Source organism: Megascapheus bottae, chromosome 11 (assembly GCF_031878675.1).
Source record: "Megascapheus bottae isolate mThoBot1 chromosome 11, mThoBot2.hap1, whole genome shotgun sequence".
Taxonomy (NCBI): domain Eukaryota; kingdom Metazoa; phylum Chordata; class Mammalia; order Rodentia; family Geomyidae; genus Megascapheus; species Megascapheus bottae.
The window spans coordinates 52,297,066-52,321,027 of NC_143519.1; the positions used below are offsets into that span (position 1 = coordinate 52,297,066).

The 23,962-nt window shown below is 41.0% G+C and overlaps 1 protein-coding gene across 2 annotated transcripts in view; it reads right to left on the bottom strand.

Annotated features, from left to right (window-relative positions):
- Positions 1-15,681: 15,681 nt before the first annotated feature.
- The window catches only part of Dclk1 (doublecortin like kinase 1), a 330,559-nt gene continuing 322,278 nt past the window's right edge, over positions 15,682-23,962 (bottom strand). Inside the window, exon 17 of one of the 2 annotated variants that reach the window (XM_090342259.1) lies at positions 15,682-19,957. In XM_090342259.1, the coding sequence (XP_090198385.1) occupies positions 19,793-19,957 (165 nt within the window). In that variant the 3' untranslated portion in view covers positions 15,682-19,792. The remainder of the gene's footprint in view (positions 19,958-23,962) is intronic. The other variant, XM_090342260.1, reaches the window with a different exon arrangement.

Sequence of the window (23,962 nt, forward strand, 5' to 3'; positions counted from 1 at the left end):
TTATAATTTGCTTACTCATAAAGTATACTTACAATTCTCCAATCATTACTCATGGCACATTCATCATCATACTCAGCACATGCCAATATTAAAACATTTTGTTGTTGCCTACTGTGTAGACTTTCCACCTGAGGTTGAGTAGCATAAATCCTCGGCCTCTTTGTTTCAGCCTCCTTCTCCTCCTCCTCCTTGTCCTGATTTCCAAGAGTATTTTACCACTGAGCCACATCTCTAGGCAGCACGTATAGCTACATTGTCTATTCAGTGCCTCTTAAATAAAACATTTTAAATAAATTTTCTTGTAATTTTGTACTCCAGTCGAATTGCAAATGATCCCACTCCCTCTTTTGTTTATCTAGAGCGTTGTTTTTCTTTCTCGCTGACTCTTTTGTCATATTTGCTGGGCAGTCATTCTTCCCGCTAAACTGCACTGCCAGTCCTGATTTTTGCTGATTATTGTGGAGACAGCATCTCATTTCCTGGCAAGGGGTGATGCACCTATGGTAGCCTTACAATTGTGGATAGGATAAGAAGGCACATGTGAGCTATTCTGGCTGGGCTCGAACTGCGATCCTACCAACCTCAGTCTCTCAAGTAGCTAGCACTGCAAGTATGAGCTGGCACTGTCAAGCTTATAAGATTCAATTCTGTACAATAAGCTTTGAAAAAAACACCAAGATGACGACAACAACAAAAAATTCCCTGGAGGTAAAGACAGAACAATTGTGTGTGGAAGCCACTGGGATTAAAATAAGACCTTGTCTCAAAAACCAAACCAACAAAAACCATCTTTCTTTGGTAAGTAGATAAAAAATAAATAAATAAATAAGAAATGAATGAATGAACAGAAAATATTTCATGTATGTGAATCATACAGCAATAAAACTGTTATTCAACTCACTAACTTGAGTGAGGTTCACTTACTTGTTCCTGTGCTCTAAAGTTGTTTTATGTTTCTGGCATCCGGGTTTCTAGGGTTAAAGTGATAAACATTTAAACTGCTGAGAGAAGAGTAATAGCTTTTAACAACCTCCTCCTTCCAGACTTGAGTCTATTAAAATTGTGTTGTTACCCTAAAGGTTTTCCTGATTTGCCAGTTCAATTCCATACATGTGAAGATGTAGTTAACACTTCTGCACTGATCAGTGCAGTTCTTATTTGCAGCTATTAACACATCAAAATGGTGTCTGTTAGAGAATTAAGAAACTGTTTACTTTTCATTGTACTAAAAGTTTAATGTTTAATTACTTTTTTTAATAAGCATTAAAAGCCATGTACTAAATAAATAAAAATGCTTTAGACTTGAAGAGAATAGTAGGGTCAATCTCCCTCCCCCTTCCCCCTCCCCCTCCCTGCTTACCTACCACACTTATACACATGTGCTTATACATTGTTTGGCTAGGTAAAAGTCAACATTTTTTTTCCAAGTCCTGGGCTTGAGCTCAGGGCATGAACCCTGTCCTTGGACTTTCTCAAGGCTAGAGCTCTACCACTTGAGCCTCAGCACCACTTCCGGCTTTTTTCTATGTATGTGGTACCAAGGAATTGAACCCAGGTCTTCGTGCATGCTAGGCAAGCACTCTACCACTAGGCCAAATTCCCAGCCAGAAGTCAACATTTTAAAAGGGGAATTTCCTTTCTAGGGACTCTGATCAGAGGAGAAGACAGGAAATACCTACACATAACAAATGCTTCCTTCCTTATCCCTTGTTTCCCTCTTTCCTTCCTCTCCTAGGGCTTGGATTCAAGGTCTAAGTGCTGTCCCAAGCTTTGTTGTTCAAGGTTAGTGCTCTAACCCTTCAGCCACTGCTCCACTTTCAGCATTTGTGTGTGTGTGTGTGTGTGTGTGTGTGTGTGTGTGTGTGTGTGTGTGTGTGATTAACTGGAGAAAAGAGTCTCATGGACTTTCCTGCCAGGACTGGCTTTGAACCATGATCCTCAGATCTCAACTTCCTGAATACTTAGGATTACAGATGTGTGACACCAACATCCAGCCTAAATCTTAATTTCTTCTCCTTCGCTATCTGCTACATGCATCTGAGTGACATAAACCACTAAATTTCTGTTTGTTTCTCTCTTCAGTTTTTTTGTCATATGATCCTGTCCCAGGTCAGAGTTATGAAGAACAGAAAGAAATTTATTATTCCTCCCCTACAGTATTTCTCTTCCTCGTGGATAATTCGGTTGCTCATTACAGCATCTTTCCTCCATCTTTTCATCTTCTGCCTACCATAGTGGCCAAATACCACCATTTCCCCCCCTAGGCCTAGTGCTGAGTACTGCAGAGAAAAACATGAATAAGTCAGTTTTATCAAGAAGTTTAAATATTAAGACAGACTTATAAGCACACCATGGAGTTTAAGAGTAATGGTTTTGAAATAGTGCCCTAATATGCAAACAAGTGATCCAGTTTACTTTCTGGGGGTGGAGTTGAGAGCAATTAGCAAAGGCTTTTACCTTTTCCAGATGCATAGAAATTAGCAGTATTTTAGTTTAGACTTCTGCATTTCCCAAAATATATCCAAGTACCAGCACTTAGGAGGTATAGATGTAATATTGTGAATTCAAGGCCTACTATACTTATCTCTCCATTAATCCTCATGTTTTAGTCTCAAAATTGCAATGATTACAAACCTTCACTGCCCTGCCTGACTCCAACTTTCTCCCTACTACTTCTTAGCTGAGCCTCTCCTGGCTTCCAAAGCTACTTTCTGTTTGGTCCTTCCTATTTCTCTAGATGCTTGTCTCATTTCCTTTCTCTCCCCTAATCACAAAAGTCTGAAATCTTTCCAGGCTTAGCCCTAACTACATTATTCTTATTCAGGACCCATCTCAGGCATTGTTATCTGTCAGTTCTCATATATAGACAACTGCCACCTCTGTATCTCTTCTGGTATCCAGAACAGCATATCTTGTATGCTTGAGGCCTTTTGGAGGGTTCAGTGTCACCCTAAAAAGCCATTCTTTCTGGTGGTCTTTGTCTAAAGCTTTAACTTTATTTTACTATTTGTTTTTAGTTTTTACTTTTGCCGGTCCTGCGGCTTGAACTCAGGGCCTGGGCACTGTCCTTGGACACTTTTACTCAAGGTTAGTGCTCTGCCACTTGAGCCACAGTACCGAGGAATCAAACCCAGGGCTTCGTGGATGCTAGGCCAGCACTGTATCACTTGGCCATGCTCCAGACCCCTAAAGCTTTAGCTTTAGAGAACTACTTTCTTAGGTCAAACTTTCCACATGGAAAGTTGTGCCATTAACCTTTCCCTGCTGCATCTGTAAGCACTCGATTTCTTCCTGAAATCGTGGACCACTTTTTGGCAAACCTCTGTCATGTCCTGTCACAACGTCAATGCCTTTTTCCTGCTGGGCTAGGCATGGAGTGAGCCTTGCACTTGGCTCTCCAGAAAGCATAAAAGGCCCCTAAAGAGCAGGGGGAATGCATTGGAATGCAGACAGAGCACAGGGGTCCCACTTCATTGGGGCCACTAGAGTTTCATCACAGAAAGGAAGAGATTTTCTGCCTTGGTCGTAGTGGTTTCTTACTGGCTTGTGAACAAGGCCCAGGTTCTTTCTTCTTTGAAAGGCAAAAGCACTTTGGGGGAATCTTACCCTTATTTACTATTGGCAACTGAATGTGATGAAAGAGCAGAAGACATGTGTTTTGTCCAGAAGATGTTCTGCTCCCATTCTCCTGCTTTCTGCTTCCTGCCCTTGGCATACTGGACGCTCAGGAAATGGTTCCTTTTATATCCCTCACAGGCTTGTGTTTTGGAACACTTGATTCTCAATTGCTTAGTGATATTTGGGGAGGTAGTAGAAAATAGCCATGTACATATGTCCATATAGGATAAGGCTAAGTGAAATGATCTGCAGGATATGAAAACAAGAGGTTTTATCTTGTGATTGTTGCTTTTAATGTGAAGTTATTTTTTCTTTTGTTGCCTATGGTTTATCCCCTGTTGTCAATGTATCTGATTTGGGGGCCTGGTGTATTATATGTACATTTGTTTGAATTAGGGAAGGGAAGGGTAACCACAAGATGATGAGACAAAGAACAAAGGGTATGTAACAATGATAATCACAAGGCAACAGGTTGGAAACTTGGGGAGGATTGGGGAAGGAAAGTAGGAGAAAAACATGGGAGGATTAACAATGTTTGAGAAGAAATGTACTCATTACCTTATGTATGTAATTGTAACCCCTCTGTAAATCACTCTGACAATAAAATAAAATTTTACATGTATATATATTTTTCTCGGTCGTGGGGATGGAACTCTGAGCCTGGGTGCTGGCCTTTAGCTCTTCAGCTCAAGGTTACCTCTCTACCACTTGAGCCACAGTGCCACTTTCAGTTTTCTGGTAGTTAATTGGAGATAAGAGTCTCATGGACTAGTGCCTGGGCTGGAGAAGAACCCCAATCCTCAGATCTAAGCATCCTGTGCATTAGGATTGCAGGTGTGAGTCACCGGTGCCTGGCTTAAATTTTTTTTTAAGGAGTTGCCATTGAACAAAATAGTTGTGAATACAAGCCATCTTTTTTCTTATTAAAGAATTTATTAACATTGATTTTTACATCATATTTCAAATGACATACAAGTGTTCAAGAAAGGAATCTCTATATACAATCACTGGCACTTAGATTTTACAACATAATTAAAATTAGGCTGAGGGTTTGTATGTCATAGATACATATTAACCTATGTAATAAAACATTATGTCTATAGAGTCATAAATTTTTATGTCTATGCAGTTGTGTTTATATTTCCAATACCATGTCCATAACATTGGGTACGCAAATATTGAGTCCTCGCTCTTATACTGTTTGGCTCTAATAGCCACATATTAAGGATACCTTATGCCTTTTGTTCCTTAGGTCTTGACTTGTCTCACTCAACATGATTCGCTCTAGATTCATCCACTTCCCTGCAAATGCCATTATTTTATCTTGTCTGTTGGCTATGTAGAATTCCAGTGTGTGTGTGTGTGTGTGTGTGTGTGTGTGTGTGTGTGTGTGTACCATTTGACCAATGTCACCTTTTAGAACATTTTCACTGATACCCCAACCCATCGTTTCCCTCAATTGATGGTGGGAATTTTGAGAGGTGGAGATTAGCTAGAGGAAGTGGAATACTGTGAACATGCATTTGAAAGTTGTACTTTCCCCCTCTTTCTCTCCCCCTTCTCTCTTTCCCCCTTCTCCCTCTTTTTCACCCTCTCTTTTCTCTGCTCTTCTATCTCCTGTCCTCTTTCTCTGGCCATCCCTTCTTTCACTCTGTGTCTGTGTCTGTGTGTCTGTCTGTGTGTCTGTCTGTGTGTCTGTCTCTGTCTCTGTCTGTCCCTCTCTCTGTTTGCTCACTGATGTGGTGAGAAATCTCTACCATAAGCCTCTGCCATCATTATATTCCTCCTCTGTGTAGGCCTAGAATCCAGAAAGTCAAACACAACAAACTCAAATTTCTGAAACTATAAGCTAAGTGATGAGCATAAGGAAATTCTCCGATCTATGTTATCTGATTATAAGTGGTAAAACTCCCCTATTCCCATTCTAGCAAAGGGATGGGACACCCAAAAGAAATGCTATACAGAGCTCAAAAAGAATCTCATGACAGCATTTTCTGCTGTCCTACTATTCAATAATAATGATGCCCTTTTTGTTCAATCACAATTCTACACACTGGTCATGCTTCATTGAAGTGAAGCATAAAAATGGATAGTTCACGCTGACTCTTGGGTCTTCAGTCAGAAAGTTCCTGTGTCACATAAAACTATGATCAAGTAAAATTGTTAGACTTTTCTCTCATAAGCTAGTCTTTTGTAATAGGAATCTCATCCCTTTTCTGACCCTACAGAGACTAAAACTGCTTTCAATAAGAATACCCCGGAGGTCAAATCCTGTGCATCCTGACAGATGGAATGGAAAAAAGCCATGTTACATGTAAAAAGTGCACTTCCTGCCTAGGTAACCAGTTTTATCTACAATAAATGATCCTGTAATCCAGCCTCTATAAACTACATTTAGAGGAAGCCAGATTGCTATTTCTAATGATAATCCAGGAAGCCAGACAGCTTCTGAAACTTCTGTTGCAATTGGCCCTAAATATCAAGGACTAGATTAATACTTTGAGTAATTATTGGTAGCATCTCTCTTTTCCCCCCTACTTCCAATTTGGGACCTAGTACAGAAAGCTAAATACACTCCTAGCGACTCTCAGGTGATGCTTCGCTTTTGGATAGCTTGCCTGTAGGTTCACCTAGCCATAGCCTCAATCCGGCAGAAAGATCACAAAATTTCCCAACTCTTCAGCCTCTCTGGAATCTCTGCCCAAACACCCGGACAATGATTAACTCTGCTGTAACAAGTTCAGAATAGCTGGCACTTTTATTTCCTCATGTGGTTGCCATTTATGCAACCCTTCACTCTTTACTGAGATGTTCTTTGAAACTGCCTCCCTCAACTCTTCAAATTCTGATTGGCAGTCTTTTGTGTACATGATATCTTCCCCCCCGAATCTGGGTCTCTTCTGTGTAGGTGGGGGTTCCCCTTTCACCCTCTCCTCTGCTCACAATCATGCATACTTTGGGGTGATGACATCTACTTTGTAAAGTTTTTATGGCCACTGGGGTGTTCAGTTCCCATTTTCTATGTCCACCAGAGACGTGTTCTTACTATCCCAGAGGTCCATAGCTACCTAAATCCAACATATTCAAAGGTCACTCCCTGGCCGTGTGTTCACGTGCATGCTTCTCCTTGCCCCATCTTTACTCAATCATTCCACTAAATCACCCCCCTCCAGTGATTAAATCCTACAGATTCCTTTCTCCTCTACATATGATCCTCATGTATTTCCTCCACGTGCATTCTCATCACCTTTTTAACACTTCACTGTTTCTTCCCAAAATACGGTGAGTCACCCACCTTGTTTTCTCATTGCCATTTCTCCTTCCCTTTCCAACCACGTGGACTCTGTTGACAAACTCATCCTTTTCAAACATAAATCTGAATGAACATGAAAGGCCTGTCATTATTTAATATGGCCTCCAAGAACCCATGATGTCCACATCAGCCAGATATCTTGCCATGTGAGACTCTGAACTTGAGTCTCTAAGCACAATACATGACTCCATTTTGGTCCTTGAGACCGTGAAACTGAGTTTGTCCTAGCTCTGATGGTATTCTTGTTCAAGCTCTGATCATATTCTTTCTCCCAAGTTGCTTCATTGGTTACTTGTAATCTGAGGTGGTAGTCTGTGGAGAATCTTCACAGCCAGCCAGTTGATACCTAGAGTTTTTTGCTCAGGTGTCTGGCTGACAAAAGGACCATGGCTGAGTGAGTTCACTATGATTTGTGAATTTCATTATTCCCGCTCTTGGAAGCCTTAGCTTAGGTTTAGTGTTTAGGTGGGACTGAAACCAAATGGAAAATATATGTCTTCCCAGGAACAAAAGGAAAAATTTCAAGTCTTGTCCTTATAAGTTCTCATCTATTACAGAATGCGAGTGCCTGCTTATAGTTTCACATGTGTCCCTTTCTTTTCAGAGCCCCTATCGATGTTCTGGCCAGACCAGAAACATAGCAACTCCGCCACCCCACCCGCTTTCCCCCAGGGACTGACAAGCCTTCCCAGCAGGCCCTCTTCTGTCAGCCAAACCAACAGGAAGAAAGAAAGTCAATATCAGAGGGCAACTGGTTGATTGCTAAAGCTGGGCCTTGTGTGGAGGAAAGATAATGGTCTGGTGATTTCACACGTAAACATTTTTAAGATGCCAATAGCCAGCAGGCAGCCTTTCACATCAGATATCTGTGAAGACATTCAGCATTTGGGGAAGGCTGGGAGACAAGAAGTCCCCACCCCCACTCCCCTCTTCCCACCCCAACAGAAAAATCCCACAGCTCCCACTGAGGGAAAGGAGCTTCTTGGTTTCTCAGTGCCAGATTCTGCCTTCCTGATTTACAGCAAAACTTTCCAGGCTGACTTCTCCAATCTAAAGTTACTGCAGCTGCGCCTGTGCTGCTGTGAATGATGAAGTAGAAGACTGGGGTGGGGGTGTGACTTGAGCTCCAGGAGGCAGGCTCAGTCAGGAAGAGGTCCCAAGTTACAGGAGACTATTAAGATTGACACTGTAGGAGAGGAAGATTATCTTTATGGGGGCTGAGGGGCTGCAAAACACTAAGAAACAGAGAAGCTGCCTACAGCAGCACACTGTGGTGGTATTAAATGATGCTGGTTTGCATCTTCTATCACCATGGACCTAACATCTATGTACATATACACCGCATATACACACAAAACACATAACAAGCACACACAGCCTCACAGCTACACCCACCCACCCACTCACCCACCCCCACACATCATCTACACATCCATCCTCAGTGATGTATATGAAATCTACCTATACAATGAAAATACTTCCTCCATGTGTACTTACAAATACACACAACTATACCTATATACAGTCTATGCACATATATGTACTGCATCTCTCTCCCTCCCTCTCTCTCTTTCTCTCTCTCTCTCTCTCTCTCTCTCTCTCTCTCTCTCTCTCTCTCTCTCTCACACACACACACACACACACACACACACACACACACACATCTAGGACACACACAGGACATCTAGGTAGTAATAGCCTGTGTGAGGTGTAAATAGAAAATTGATAGAGACAGAAGACCAACAATAGCTATGCTGGATCTAAGTACTTGAAGCTCAGTACTGATGGGTCAGATCCAGAATGGAAAAGCTCCATTTCTGTTTGGGTTCATGATTCATCACCATCCTGCCCTGCAGGACAGTGGATAGTAAACAGTTCCCTTCCCCATCCAACTACCATTTTTACATCATTGAAATGAGTTCTGCTGCTCTAATTGGATGCATATCCTCTTGTGACACAGAATTTTCTTGGGATGATTATCTAAATCCCCAGATCTTAAGAGACATGGTGGAGGCCAAGGTCAGGGTGTAGGTAGAGCCAATGTTTATAGTAGATCCGTGCTGGAGTTTCACTGAGAATGAAAACGTTGTTCACTGAGTCATGTCAGGGTTATGTGGCTGTCATTGCCTAAACACAAGTGACTGGAGGGGATTCATAGCATGTGTAAGTGGCTTGACTTGATCCCATTCAGATCCTACCTGTTGGAATAAGTCCTGATGGGGACAGAGCGGGATCAGAAAATCCTCAGAGTATAACTAATGGATATTAGCACTTGGGACAAAAAGTATCCATTGCCTGCTGGAGTCTGGCTCATGGAGGAGCCACAGAAGCTCCACACAGCTGATACAGAAGGTACTCAAGCTGTCAATGAACAAACACAGTCCCAAAGTCCGTGGGGCTGGTCCTTTAAAAATTTCTTTTATCACTGCATATATCTCTGGGCATTTTGGGAGAACTTGGGCTATAAAGATAATCACTGCTGCTGGTGAGTTTTCATTAGAATTATTTTTGGGGTGCAAACACATGGAGAGAGGATAAGGGTTCCCTCCCAAGCAGGAATTTTTGGTTTTCCAAAGTAAGCAAGTAATGAGAAGGGCTACCTTCCTCTATAAAATAGGTTGAAACAATAGACACTTTCTATGAAGCAAAAATCGCTTGCTCAGTGAGATGGCAGTCAGCTTCGAAAATGTTATTAGAAGATGCAGCATCCACAGCGGTGAGAATGGAGGGGCCTATGTCAAGAGAGGAAATTGAAAATGTCTGCGTTGGTGGAGACCTTGATTTACCTGTTGAAAAGGAAAGGATATTTCACATTCTGAGCGATGAGCCAGCACTGACAAGTTCACCACTTAATCAGAAGAATCCAGCAAATTAATAGGTAATTCTGATGGAATAACAAAAACCTCTCTTGGGGTGGAACATTAATTATCACCCTTCTGTAAGAAGAAGGTGACAATGTGGATTTGTCCAGGAAGAAGACAGGAGAGAGCTATTTTCAGGGTCAGTGGATTTCTTTTCTTTTTTTTTTTTCTTTTTGCAGAGCAATGAGAAGCAACACAGAAGAATGAAATTTTTTTTCCCCTTGGGAGCAGCAAGCTGATAAGCTTTGTGAACTGCAGATTCCCCCATTACAGGAAAGGATTAGCATATGGCCTGATCCTTTGTTTGCACGAGGAGACTGAAGTCTGCTATTGCTATGTGGGAACAATTGGAATCCAACATGTTTCAATCCAAGTCTGGGGGTCTTTGTTATTCCCTCAAATACCATCTACCCTGCTCCCCTTCTTCCTTTACCACTCCTGGGACCCACCATGGAGGACTGTTTCATTTCCCTGCTTAGCTAAGAGATGGGCTGGTCCCCACTTCTGGCTTTGCACATTGGCTGAGGGTTTGTGAGGCCCAGCTCCCTAGGCTGGCCCCTGGCACCACCACCCCCAACCCGGGACTGACCTCAGACCTCCCTCCCGCACATGCTGATGACTTCCTCCATCTTCTCTGAGTGTTTGCACAGACTATTCCCATGGCCTTGAATGCCTTCCTCCTATTTCTCTTGGCTAATTCCTCCTTGTCCTTCAGCTTCTCACTCAAGGGCTCTGCTATGGTGGAAGTATATTCCCCAAGGTTTCTGAGGTTGAAATTTAATTCCCATTGTGATGTAGTAAGAGAGTGGAAACTTAATCTAGCTGTAATGTTTAGAGGTGGAGACTTAGAGGTGATTAGAATTAGATGAGGTCAATAGGGAAGACCCCAGTGATTAAATCTTGCTGAAAAAAACCACCAGGATTTAATAAGGAGAAAGACCAGCTCATACTACGTATGCCCATGTGCACAAACTGACACCCACACACCACACCCACACACCCACCTACACACACACACACACACACACACACACACACACACACACATTCCTAGTCTTGCAATGCAATGCCCTGAGCTACTTCAAGGCTCTGCCAGTGAGGACATCACCAGATGGAGCTCCTCGACTCCTGATCTTGAATCTCAGAATTATGAGCTGAAACGCCTTCTCCTTTCTCTGTAAACGTATCCAAAGATCTCAAGTTATTCACAACTGAAAACAGACTAATACAGATTCTTCCTCCAGGGAAGTTCCTTGAACTAGCCTATCACGCATGAATTTACAATCTCCAATTGCCCTATCTAGTGCTTTGTGTGTTACTTCCCTGATCATGCTGAACTTGATGCTCTGTATTTGGGGATGGGTGGCAAAGGCATAAAAGGACGTGAAGGTTGAAATTCCCTTCAGTGGTGTAGATTTGGGTCCTAAGAGAGGATCTTGAAGGTCCAGGGAATTAGAAGCTTCTTGGGAAATGCTCCACCGCTGTCTTCTAACGAAGATACACTGATAGTTCCATTAATAGGACCTTCTTACTATTCATTCTATCTTGGGAGGAAGGGATTTTTTTTTTCCTGGAAGAAAAAATATAGAAGAGACTTAGAATTTTGTTAAATCTTTACCAGGTTATGCTTAAGAAGTCCTCACAGAGTAGCTCTCCAGGGACTGGTTTTGAGGAATCCATGTTAAGAGCTTAATATTTCCTTTCCTTTTCTTTTAAACTCTCCAAATGATATACCAGACTGTGGCAACTTTGGTTTTTTTTAGCCTTCATTTCTGTCTTTGTTTTTTCTTTCCTTTCCTTCTTTTTTTTCTCCTTCTAAGGGTTTTTGAAGAATGTAATAGAGCAGACCATAAATGTATTTGCATTTGACTGATGGCTGGTGTTCAGACAGTCTACCTTGTCTATACATGTGGAGAGGGCCAGTCTCAGGCTGGTAGGGTTGCTGTGCCCCTGACAAACTGGTATTTGGCCATCTGTGAGAGATAAATCAGGCTCCCTACCCCATGGACCTTCAGAGTAGGAAGATTTCTCACTTGGATGAGAGTCTTAAGGGCAAGAATTGTGTCTTGTTTTTCTTTGCTTGCCTATGTAGATCATAGTAAGTCCTAACTAATAGTAAGCCTTAACTCGGGTAGTGTGTGTTAACAGTGTGGTGTTGGTGTCTGATAAGAGACTCAAGTCTCATGTTAATTACAGTTGGCAAAGAGGCCTTTGTGAGACCTTCTACCTCAGAGCCCAGGAGCCACGCCAAGTGGATCATGGGGTGTGTGTACCATTGAAAAGGCAGATGGCAAACATACATCCTCAAGTCCAAGAATCAGAGCCTCAATACACACACAAAGTTTAGGAGTGGATGATGTCTTGGCCATGTGAACCCTGAAATAAGAATCTTAATAAATGGCATACCTTCTAGTTCTATTTTTCTAATCTCTCTTATTTTCTGACCCCTGGTCAACATGAAAGTGGACAACTCACTTTCCTTTCTTTTTTTCTTTCCTAAACCCAAATGAAGTGTGTGTGTTGCCTGGTGTTGGCACTCACTCAAGAAACGTTTGAATGAATGATTTGGAAGTGTAGGCAAGCTGGCCAGGACATCTGTCGCAGTGCTGATGGCCAGCATGGATTTGGCTGTCCAGCTGGCTGGGTGTGACTTCTTGTCTCTGCTTCAAGCTCCCTCCTGGAGATGGGGTGGGGGAGAGCAAGATACCTTTTTTTTAAGGCAAGACAAAACCTTTGTTCCCTTTAAAAGATATTCTAAGAAAATTCCCATGATACTTGCATCCTTGCTTGCCATAACCCATGTGTTTACCTCTGTTTGTCTTCTGTGTGCTAGCATGCACCCCCTTTTCCAGCCCTCAGTTCAAATGCACTAATTCTTAATTCGTCTACATGCCAGTTTGAACATCTTCAACCTCAGAGTAGTGATGGAAGTTTTTCCAGTCAAAGCCCATTTCCCCGCTGGCAGGTGTCTGAGGAGATTAGGAGCCTAACTAAACAGGGGACTTGTCTTTAGGGGGCAATCATGTTGACAATTGTTTTTTGCAATAGTTGTTTGCCAGGTCTAGAAAGGATCTAGTGATTTCACAGTAGGCCTGTGACCAATTTGGGGATGGTAGGGTAGGTCACTGCTAATTTTATAAGTGCTTGGCCATATTCTGGCACATCTTAAGATACCAGGGTGACCTGTTGTCCCTCTCATTGACTGATTTTTATAAAATCCCCTGTCACTGAAAACGCAAGAAGAAAGGAAAACAAACAAACTTCATGCCATGGTGCAGTTTTGCAATTTTCTCTGAGGTCAATATTGCTTGTGGAATGGGAACTTGGAATAAATATGGCAGCTAATTAGAGGTTAGTTGCTAAAACAACACCTCATTGAGGGGACTTAGGCATATGGGTTGAGGAATAAAATAGGGCTGAATGGTGATTTCTTTGTGTTTATTCAAGTCACTGGCCTGGGCAGGAAAGTATATGAAAAGGGACATTTTTGGAATAGTTGTTTTTGAATTATGTTCATGAAATACACACTGTGTGATGAGGACATGTGGGAAAGCTACATTCTGACCGCATGACTAATTTTTAAAGCCTTACACAGAAAGAATTCCCCTCGAGAACACAGCTGGACTAGTCCTTCGTGGACTGAATGTGTCAATTATGAACTGAACTAAAATGAAATTTCATCCACTCTGGCAATTTTAACTGAAGAATGGAAGCAGCAGCTTGCAGGTATTATGTAGTAGTTTAAATGCTAAGAGCTATTATTTTATTAACTTTAAGACATGTTTTCCATAAAACAGGCAACATCAAAAAAATCTTGGTTGATAAATGAACATAATATATCACAGCTGAAGTCATTCCACGTTAACCTACATTTATTAGTTTAAACAGAAGGATCAGGCAAAAACTGGACCTCATTCCACCTTTAATCATGGGTACAAATTGTTTGAGAGTTATTTCATTTGAGTTCTTAAAACCAAACATTAACCTACGCCATCTGATCCATGCAGCAAGTGATAAATTCAATATTTTCAAAGGGAACATTTATTTATTTATTTTTCTCCTACCAAATTGAAACCTTTTGGAAACTTGTTTAAACAACATATCAAGTTCTCAGCCTAATTTTTTAGTATGCAAGAACATAATGCTATTTAATTTCACACTCAACTAATCCTTTAATAATTTTCTTTCAGTCAGGATGGAAATAGGTATTATTAATTTCCTAATAATGTTTTCAAAGTTATTGAGTCTATGACTCTAACCTTGGACCACTTTCAATTTTTCCTTATGTATTCTGAGAATACACTAAAGATTAATGTCAATGGCAAGTGAAAAATTGTCCCTAGAGAGCAATTCAAGGTCGTTTCCTTACCACATTTGATTCAGTTAGGATGAATTGATGTTATTAGAATCTTTAACATCGCTCTTAGAATTCCCCTTTAAAAAATACCAATAGTGAAGGCTTAGAAACATTAGTTAATTTAAATTAATTAAGTATGTCACAGACAAAGATATTTACATTAGAGCAACATTAATGGTCTCAGTTTAATTGACCTCCTCTCCCCTAAAATACAGAGGAAATTTACAGGTATGATTCAGTTTTAGAGAATGTTTTTTCTTTGTGGAAAAAGAATGGACCTCGATTCCTCATTTTTCTCCACGGGGAAGATATTGCAAATCTCCTCATCAAATCACCTGCCAGGTGTTTCAAGAACTGTCACTGAAGTCTATGTTGCCACAAACAAAGAGAGCCACTCTAACCAGAGGCGATCTAAATCCACATGCTGATTTCCTATTTTCTAGCAGATTAGGATCCTTAATGTTGCTGGCTGCATGGCTGCATTTTTGAGATGATTTGAAAAACAACAGACTGGCTTAAAAGCACCACCTCCTTCAGTATGTAATTACATACAACCTAATGTTTCCATCTGACAATCCAGGGACTCCATATGTAACTATTTCATGGACAAGCACCATTGAATCAAAATTTAAAGCACATTTGCAGTGATCAAATGTTTCACATGTCCACAAGTTTCATCCATTCATTTACCTCTACACAAAAAATTGTGGAGTGTCGTTTTATGGCCTCCTGATATCTGAATTGACAAAAGTGTTAAGTTTAGAAGGGCTTTCAATTGTTGTTTTCCTCAACAGACTAGAATGGCATCATGAGATTTAATGATTAGGTATGGAAGTCCTTATTAACAAAGAAGATTTGACTTTCTATATTACATGCAGAATACGGGTTTAGGTTAGAGAATTGTCCCCACAAGGGAAAACAAAGGCAGACAACACATGGGAAAGGCTGGCCTTTGAACTGCATAATTTCAAGTTAAAAAAAATCATGTGGCAAGTGTGTGTGTGTGTGTGTGTGTGTGTGTGTGTGTGTGTGTGTGTGAATATGTGCACACATATATCAAGGCTTTAATTCAGGGCCTAAGCACTGTCCTTCAGCTCTTTTGCTCAGGGTTATTATGTGAGCCTCAGCTTCACTTCCAGCTTTTTGGTGGCTAATTGAAGATAAAAGTCTCACAAACTTTACTGCCTGGGATAGATTCAAATTGTGATCCTCCTGAGTAGCTAAGATTACAGAAATGAGCCACCGGTGCCTGTGTATTCATGCAGCAACCTTTAGAAAAGTAATGACTTAGAAAATATGTAAGGAAAATCAGATATTGGTGGCTCAAATCTATAGTCCTAGGTACTCAAGGATGCTGAGACCTGAAGATCATGGTTCAAAAACCAGCCTGGGCAGGAAAGTGTGTGATATTCTTAATGAACTACAATGAACTTCAATGAACTACAAAATGTTGGAAGTGGAGTTATAATTCAAGTGGTAGAGTGCCAACTTAAGTGATAAAATCTAAGGTCAGCACCCAGGCCTTGAATTGATGCTATAGTATCACACACACACACACACACACACACACACACACACACACACACACAGAGGTAAGAAAATGTGTTAGCTGCAATATATACACAAGAACCATTACATTGAATAAATCATTATGTTAAAATTTTTGGATCTTTTTCTTGGTGTTTTCCAAAATTCTGAAATCACAAAGATGTATTTTAGCTTTGTTGTTGTGGACGTTTTTGTTCTTTTCTCAGGAGAATTGGAAAGAAGTTGGTAAGAGAGGGAGGTGAAAAAATCTTGTGTGTGTGTGTGTGTGTGTGTGTGTGTGTGTGTGTGTGTGTGTTCATTCTTTGATTCTTTGATTCAGGCCCAAAATAGCAAACTTCAGCCTGTGGCACATTTTTCATGGTCAAATTAAAAAACCATTGAGAATAGGAGTTTATCATGGAAATGCTGACAGATCCTTACCTAGAGAAGGGCTAAGGGCAACACAATAATATTAAGAAAGCTCTCCCTTGGCAAAATTGCTCTTCAACACAGGGGATAGAGCTGTCTAACAAATGCCTTTGGCCTGCAAACCCGTGATTTAATGTGCTTGAGCCCTGGTCATACAGTAGCTCCATGACACCCTAAGTCAATTTTTCTTTTCTTTTTTTCCTTTTAAATTCCAACTGAAATATGCCTCAAAGGGTAAAGGATTGCAATTATAGCCCTCATTCATGGATATATTGCTTTCTTTCAACAATATCGGATGGGCCTGTTAACCACCTCCCATGTGGGAGGCTAAGCAGGGTGTGGTATGATCTCATTGAACACAAAACACCAAGTATTTTCAGTAGTTTATTCACATTTTTTCTTTGCTTATTTTTAATATGCACCACGTGTAAGTTAGATGAGGGCTATGGTTAAAAACATTTTCAATGACTGAAATCTTACGTTTCCTTCTAATGATCTGGAGCAAATTACATACCCATTGATTATGATGAATAAAATGATTTCTGCTACAATGTTGAGAAAAAAATGTGCTCATTAATATGAACAGTTCTCACCTACAAAGATGATTTATACGATGCAAGTAATGAAGCTTCTTCCTTAACTAGTCTACTAGCAAACTGAAAAGATGAATCTTAAAATTCCCTTGAAAATACCATATGGTTTGTCCTAAGTCAGTAAAGGAAAGACAATCCCATCACCAGCCCACCACCATAAGATCTATATTAAATACCTGAAAAAAATATGAAAACACTTGTGGCAATGATAAAATTGATCATTACAGAGATACACTGCCATCATGGTAACATATCTGTTCTATGATAAATGAAATAGAAAATAAGATTAATTTGGTTATAGAAATCCCTTAAAGAACACCACCACTTAATTATTTCAAACTTGAACTATCCCAAGAATGTTGAAGAAAAAAATTAGATAGCACTGGCTAAATTCAAAGCAATCTGGTTACACCAACACCATCAGCATGCCTTGTGCTTGTATGTTAACCCTCTGAGAACATCTCTGACGAATTCAAGATCTCGGTAGCTTCATGCTGGAAAACATTCCATTCCATCTGATTACTCAATATTTCTCCTTGACAGGTCACATTCCACTGTTGATTCAGCATAGATCACTCAAATTCTACAGTTATGTGCTGGGAGACTCATGCTGAATGGATCCTGCATTCCTCTGAGCTGCCACTGCACAGTGTGTTGAGAACACTGCTGGGTTCCCTTGGGTGTCCCAGGAAAAAGGCCGGGGCTATGCAATTTAGGTCTTGTATATTGGATACATTAGCAACACATACAATGCCTAAGGATAAAGTCGTCATTCAGAGAAAGGAAGGAAAATGTCAATCTACTATAAGCAGTTCTCTGCCCGTAAGATGCTTTATAGTTATGTTTGAATAGAATTGAAGGTAAACTGTATAGCTCCTCCTTAACCTTAAGAGTGGTGCTTTGCTTTTGAGCTGCAGAATAAGCTGTAATTTCCATTTATCTCAATGTACTTTCCTACCATGGAACCCATCTACATACCAACACCCTTGTTGGGGTTCTGTGTCTCCCCTTTTCCCCTAAAGGAAAATGCCCAACTTACTTTGTTGATTTATGCTACTTTGTGATTTTATTTTATTTTATTTTTTTTGCCAGTCCTGGGGCTTCAACTCTAGGTCTGGGCACTATCTTTGAGCTTTTTTTGCTCAAGGTGAGCACTCTACCACTTAGACCAAAGTACCACTTCTGTTTTATTTGGGGGGGGGCTGGCTTTGAACAGTGATCCTCAGATCACAGCCTCCTGAGTAGTTGGATCCCTAAAGGGGGAGGGGAAATTGCTCATAATTGTTTTATTTTAATGTGGAAGAGCAGAAAATCTGGGAGTCTGTGTCGCAAAATAATGAATGATCGGTTAAGATTGTAGAAGTCTCTATGAACATAAGCACTAGATTAAAGTTTGGAGTAAAAAGCAGTAATTGAAGATCAGTTTGAGTTGGAAAATTAAGATCTGACTTGAAAAAGGTTCTTCAAAAAATGTCAAGACCTTTGGATATTAAGTTATATGAGAAGTTGAAGGAAAACTAAGTAGCTGTTTTGCCATCCAGGCCCAAATTCTGCATGATACCCCTCGCTGTTGTTTCTTCGATTACAAAGCTGAGGAAACCTTAGGAGGCTGTTTGAATTAGATCCCTCGGTTCCAAAACACTCCCTTACACTTTCTGAGCACTGCCATAATACACAGGAAGCAGCAGTCCCAAGTTCTGAAATATGATACAGTCTATGAGAGACTCAGGCCTGGAGACACAGGTCCAGAGAGGCAATTGTGATAGCAGGAGTGAAAACATGGGCCTTGGACAGAATTTGTCCCAAAGACAGAAAAACAATATGTCCTCTGGAATAGCTAAAGACACTAAAGAGAGTGACATCACACACACACACATATGTATGTATATATATTTATACATTCTCATCTTTTGGGTGTTCTATTCTGCCCTTCCTGGGAGACTATAACGTAAAGGTGCTGGCAAAATGGGTCCATCTCTTTAAACTCCTTTTCAGAGCCTTCTAAGTTGTGTTCGTGTTGTACTGTCCCCTCCACCACCTCGCACAGCCCTTGCCTCTTGCCTCCCTTATGCCCCAGCTCTCCAATGAATGGACCTCATACTCTTAAAGGGTTTCACACGGATGGCTGCAGTATCATGAATGCAAAGGTGGGTGAGAAAAATAAAATAAAACAAAAAGCACAGAAGCGTGTTCTGTCTCTCTGTTCAGAATTCCAGCCCTCCGCAGCACCTGGTAATGTATTGCTCTTCCTTACTGGTTATGTCTGTTCTGCCCACGTCTGATAGTGAGAAGACAGACCCTTGCCCCACAGGCAGGAGACAAACTCTGATGGTTTCTTTGTGGGTCTGCATCAGTATTGGCAGCAACAGCAGCAGATGTAAAAAAGCAGCATGTCCGGGGCATTATTTCTGGGGGGACCTGGAGACAATTCTGGGGTGGGGACACTGTCTTGGGTCAGGCTGCCACAAACACAATTCCCTCCATTCCAGATGGAGGACTCTATTATACAGAAAAAAAAAAAAAACTTCTATATGTTTAAAGCAAAGAATTCCCTTTCTTTATAGGATCTGTGTTCTAGGAAACAGGGTTGAATAGATGCTGACGTTATAAACCTATCTCATGTTCTAAACCCACAGCAAAGGATAAACAAGAGAAAATTCTAGATACCCTTCTTATTTAGACATTTCAGTATCTTAATAACTCCCCTTGTTGATCTGCAGTAAAATTTAGAAATACGTGCTTGGAAAGCTCCCCAGCATAGAATTCTATGTACTCAGAGGGTTATGGTGCTATGTTACATACTGCAGATCCTAGCTTGACTGATGAAAACACATATTCCTTCTCTTTTTTTTTTAATGCAAATTGGCCTTAACCCTTTGAGGACCAGATGAGCAGCAAATTACCATCTTCTCCAAACACCACATGCCATGTCTTTCAGTAGTTACCCCCCAAACACACTTCTTGTTTTGCCGTTCAAGCATTGAGTGCTAAATAGATCAAACTGTTTGTACAGAAAAAAATTTTTGGAGGGGATGAAAAAGAAAATCTCAGAGTCTCAAAGGGTTAAGCTAGGACTTAGATTCAAAGGATCTCATTAAAAGGGCGAGTTGGGGGAGCGAACAGTCTCAGAGGAGCTGGGGGAGTAGTCTTCAGATTCCGAGTTGAGTTCCGGAGGGGCTGGCTGGGCCTTGAACCGGTTTCTCACATCCTGGTTGCGTCTTCGTCGGAAAACCTGCCTCTCCTTATCAAGAGCGGTGGTCTAGCAGGGGCATAAAATGAGAAAGAGGACAATTAGGCCGAGGGAAATGGCAGGAGATTCTTTCTAGTACTTTCTGAGAGAAGAAGAAAACATGAGCTTGGTTGAGTTAACCTCCCCGTTATGGCTCAGTTAACCACTCTTGGGAAATTTCTGCCAACCACCTCCCCTTCCCCCACCCGCAAATGACACACTTTAGGGAGAGCTGGTCATGACACACTTAGGCACAGGCAGGATGGATGATGTCACAGTTTGGGACTCTACCCAGATTTCTGCCAGCTCCACATCTATTACCCTTGCTGGCTCCCCGCCTATCCAGTGTCACTCTCTTGGTACAGTGGAGCCTCAGACTCTGGACAGTGACGGGTTGGACAGTGACGGGTGTAGAAATGGCTGCACTGACCACCGTGATCAACACTGAGCTGAAGAAGAAAGATGTCGTGAGACACCAGCTCACCCTGCCTTTCTGAATGATCTTATCCACTGGTGAGCGAGAGTGGCAGAACCCCTGGCATGGCTTGGTTTAATTTCAAAGAAACCAGTGTGAGAAATCAAAGCCCTGGTTTTGAATGGCCGTGAACCCAAATAGAGACTGTCCTGTGCATTTCACTTGGCAGGGTTCATTTTTTTTTTTTGCCATAGTCGGTGGCAATGTAGGAAACTGAGATTTGATTTTGGTGGGGAATGCAATTTCCAGTCTCTATGCCTCATTTTCCAGAAGAAACCTCTGATGATGCTCTGGGATGTGCTCGCTGAATACAGCTCTGGAAGTTATTACCACAGCAAGTGGACATGACTTCATCATGGATTTACTGGGTGAGGGGAGGAGTAGGGTCATTACAGACAGAAAAGGAACAGGTACAAAGTCCAAAGAGAAATACAGAACACATATAAAAGTCAAAGGCGTCCTTGTTTGAAAGTCCCTCTTTAAGAGGACGTAGCCAGAAGGTTATTCTGCTTTTAGGAGATTACTTTTCCTGGCCTGGAATCTCTGCCGCCATTTTTCCTCTGGAAAATTTACAGTGGGTTTCTTCAAAGAACTGAGATAAATTTATAGCTAGCCTGGTCCTGAGAACAAAGAGAAAACTAAGCCCCTTATACAATTGCAGCACAGCATTAAGAACACTCTTAGATCTAAAATAGAGCAATCAAAGTTCCAAAATGAAGCAATAAAAGGAGTAGGAGAGACAGTGCTTAGGACCAACACAGTAAATGGCTTCGTTAGGCTGTTAGCTGTTCTACTTTAAAAACTACCCACACACCGAATAAGAGACCGCTACAAACCAATAAGGATGATAAACTTCAATAATTCACTCCTAGCTTTGCTAGACTGCAAATACAATGATTCAATCATTGCTTTGCTGAAATATCTTCCTTAGTTTCTTCGCTTGTAGAGTTTTTGAAGGAACCCTTGTGTAATGTATAGAGTTCTTGGTCCGTTAGCCCTTGGTTTTATGAAATTTTCAGTGTCATAAACCTAAATTCCTAACCTTATTTCAAACACTGTAAAGTTACAGCACATGGTATTTTGCTTTCAAAGTAAACTGAAAATGTTCTGTTTGTATGGAATTGAATGTTTGTAGAAAACAGATGTCTATTTAGTCTGAATTACATAAAAAGCATTCTGTAGTTAATCCAAGAGTAATATAAACTCTTCTCCTGGTCATAAAAAGTAGGTCTATTTCTACCTTCTTGAGGAAGGAAAAAAAAATCCAAAACCTCATTGGTGTTGGACTAAATTCTATGCCATGAACACAGACAGTGAAAGGTGAGGAAGAAAAGCACACAAGGCTGAGGTCAGAACTTTTGTGCCTGCTGTCTGTGATTGGCTGTGTAACCCATTCATTCTGTTCACTCATCTGTTAAATATGGAGTGGGAGTCAGAACTGCTGTAGGTAAACGTGGACCTGAACACACTTTCTAAACAGCCAAGACTTCCATAAATAGAAAGTCTTCTGCTATTCTTTTGTATTTTGAATATTTTACTTACAAAGTTGTCAGAGGAAAGCAGTGCAAAATGAAGCCCTTATTACAACTGAGCTTGTGAGTACCTTTCTTTCCTCCCTCACAATCACTGGCATGGTCTTGATCGTTAATGCATTCAATATTCATTAATTGGCTTGTTTAAACTGACATCTACCTTTGGTTCTTGTTGAGGTTTCTGAAGCCATTCATCTAGAAGAATTCTTGGTTTGTACTTACAACTTTATGATAGTTATGATAATCTATTCATTTAGCTCAAGTCATATTCTTGACTGTAGCCACTGAAGGAGGATATTTTTCCAATAAATATCATAATTCCATTTATGAAGGTGCTCCTGTTATTCTTCTTTAGCCTCTGAATGGACAGTTGCACAACTCTCATTTTCATCTTTATTTCTTCAAATAAGGGCAATCATATTCTCTGCCTTGCTTGTTCCTGTGTCTAGGAACATTTTCCTGCCCCTGTCTCCACTTAACTAGTTCTGCCTCTCCACTAGAGTCCCCAGCTAACAGCTTTTGGAATGCTCCCCTTTTCCAATGAACTCTCATGCTCCCAAACTTTCTGCTGTATGGTTCTCCTGAGTCCTTTTGACACCTATTTTTGGAAAGACACGTTGGCCATAATCACATGTCATGAAATAATGGAATAAAGGTGGTTATTTCTATTGGATTGATAGACTCTTAGTGTTGAAAGAGGTGTTACAAAGCATACTTGTCCAATGCTGTGTCTCTACAGGTGGGTAATTGAGGCCCAGGCATATGGAGAAACTTTCCCACAGTTATTATGCTAAGAACAGAACTCGCTCTTTCTAGACAGGGCCCAAGCCTTCCCATGTACTCTGAAATCTATTGAAACAGAATAAAATAGACACCCTGGAGCCAGTAGCTCACTCCTAATTCCATACAAAGTAGGCTGGGGAGAGAAAAAGACCCAGGCAGAATCAAAGGCTCAAAAGCAAGGATGTTCCACATTACTAATTAGAGAAAAAGAAACAGAAAGAAGAAAAACTGTCTCAAGCAAAAGGTCAGGATCTATGGAGGACCTATTCTGATTTTCAGGGTCTGTAAATTACTGGCGCGAGCTAAGGCTGACAACAGAAATGCAGTCTTCTACTCAGGCAGCTATTCTCAATAGTCTCAGAGGTTGCAGTGAATGGCCAATGCTTCTAACTCACTTGCTCTTACAGATTTGTCGGAAATGACTCTTCTCCCTAAGCCAGACTCGCTATTGTCCCATCTTAGCTTACTTTAGGGGCCCTTTCCTTCTCAGTTCCTAAAGTCTTGTATATATACTTTGCCTCCCCTAACAACAACTGCTTTCCTCACCACCTTGTGGACTCTTTAGTCCAATCTTGGATGTTCTGTCTTCATTCTCCACAGTTCATAACACCTAATAGATACTCTATGAACTTGGTGGCTCTTGAAATATGGGGAAATCCAGCAGAGGTCATCTATATATCACAGGGTCATCCAACCTTCACTACATTCTGCACACTATGGACAGGTCAATTTCCAGAAGGCCCAATGAATTTACAGTTCCTCATAAAAGCCAATTTCTTGTCATACCTCTGGCACTGTGATTGCAATAAAAGTTTCCAGTGTCTAGTTCTTGTTGTTATTGAAAAGGATTCTATGACATTAGGCTCATTGTCTTCTTTCAGTGGACAATCGGATATTCTAGGACAGATGACTCATTACTTTGCTTACTTAAATGAATTATACCTTAATTTCCCTTTGGACACCTCTCTACTCCCATAATGATCCCAATAAAGGTGACCTTTCATCAGGGCCAGGGTGAGAAGCAAGCTTGATCTGACTATATTTCTCCAGGCCAATGACTCACTCAGAATGGGCACAACCCAGTGTGTGGTGGAAAGTTTTGCTGCCACTTTGTCTTTACAATGAATTCTAGTTTTGAGGGGACAATAGGCCTGGAGCTGCTTTTTACATCCTGGTATTATATGATGTCAAGATTCAGGGTAGTGGTGTGAAAGGACAGAGAAAAAAAAAAGCTTCGATTGAGTA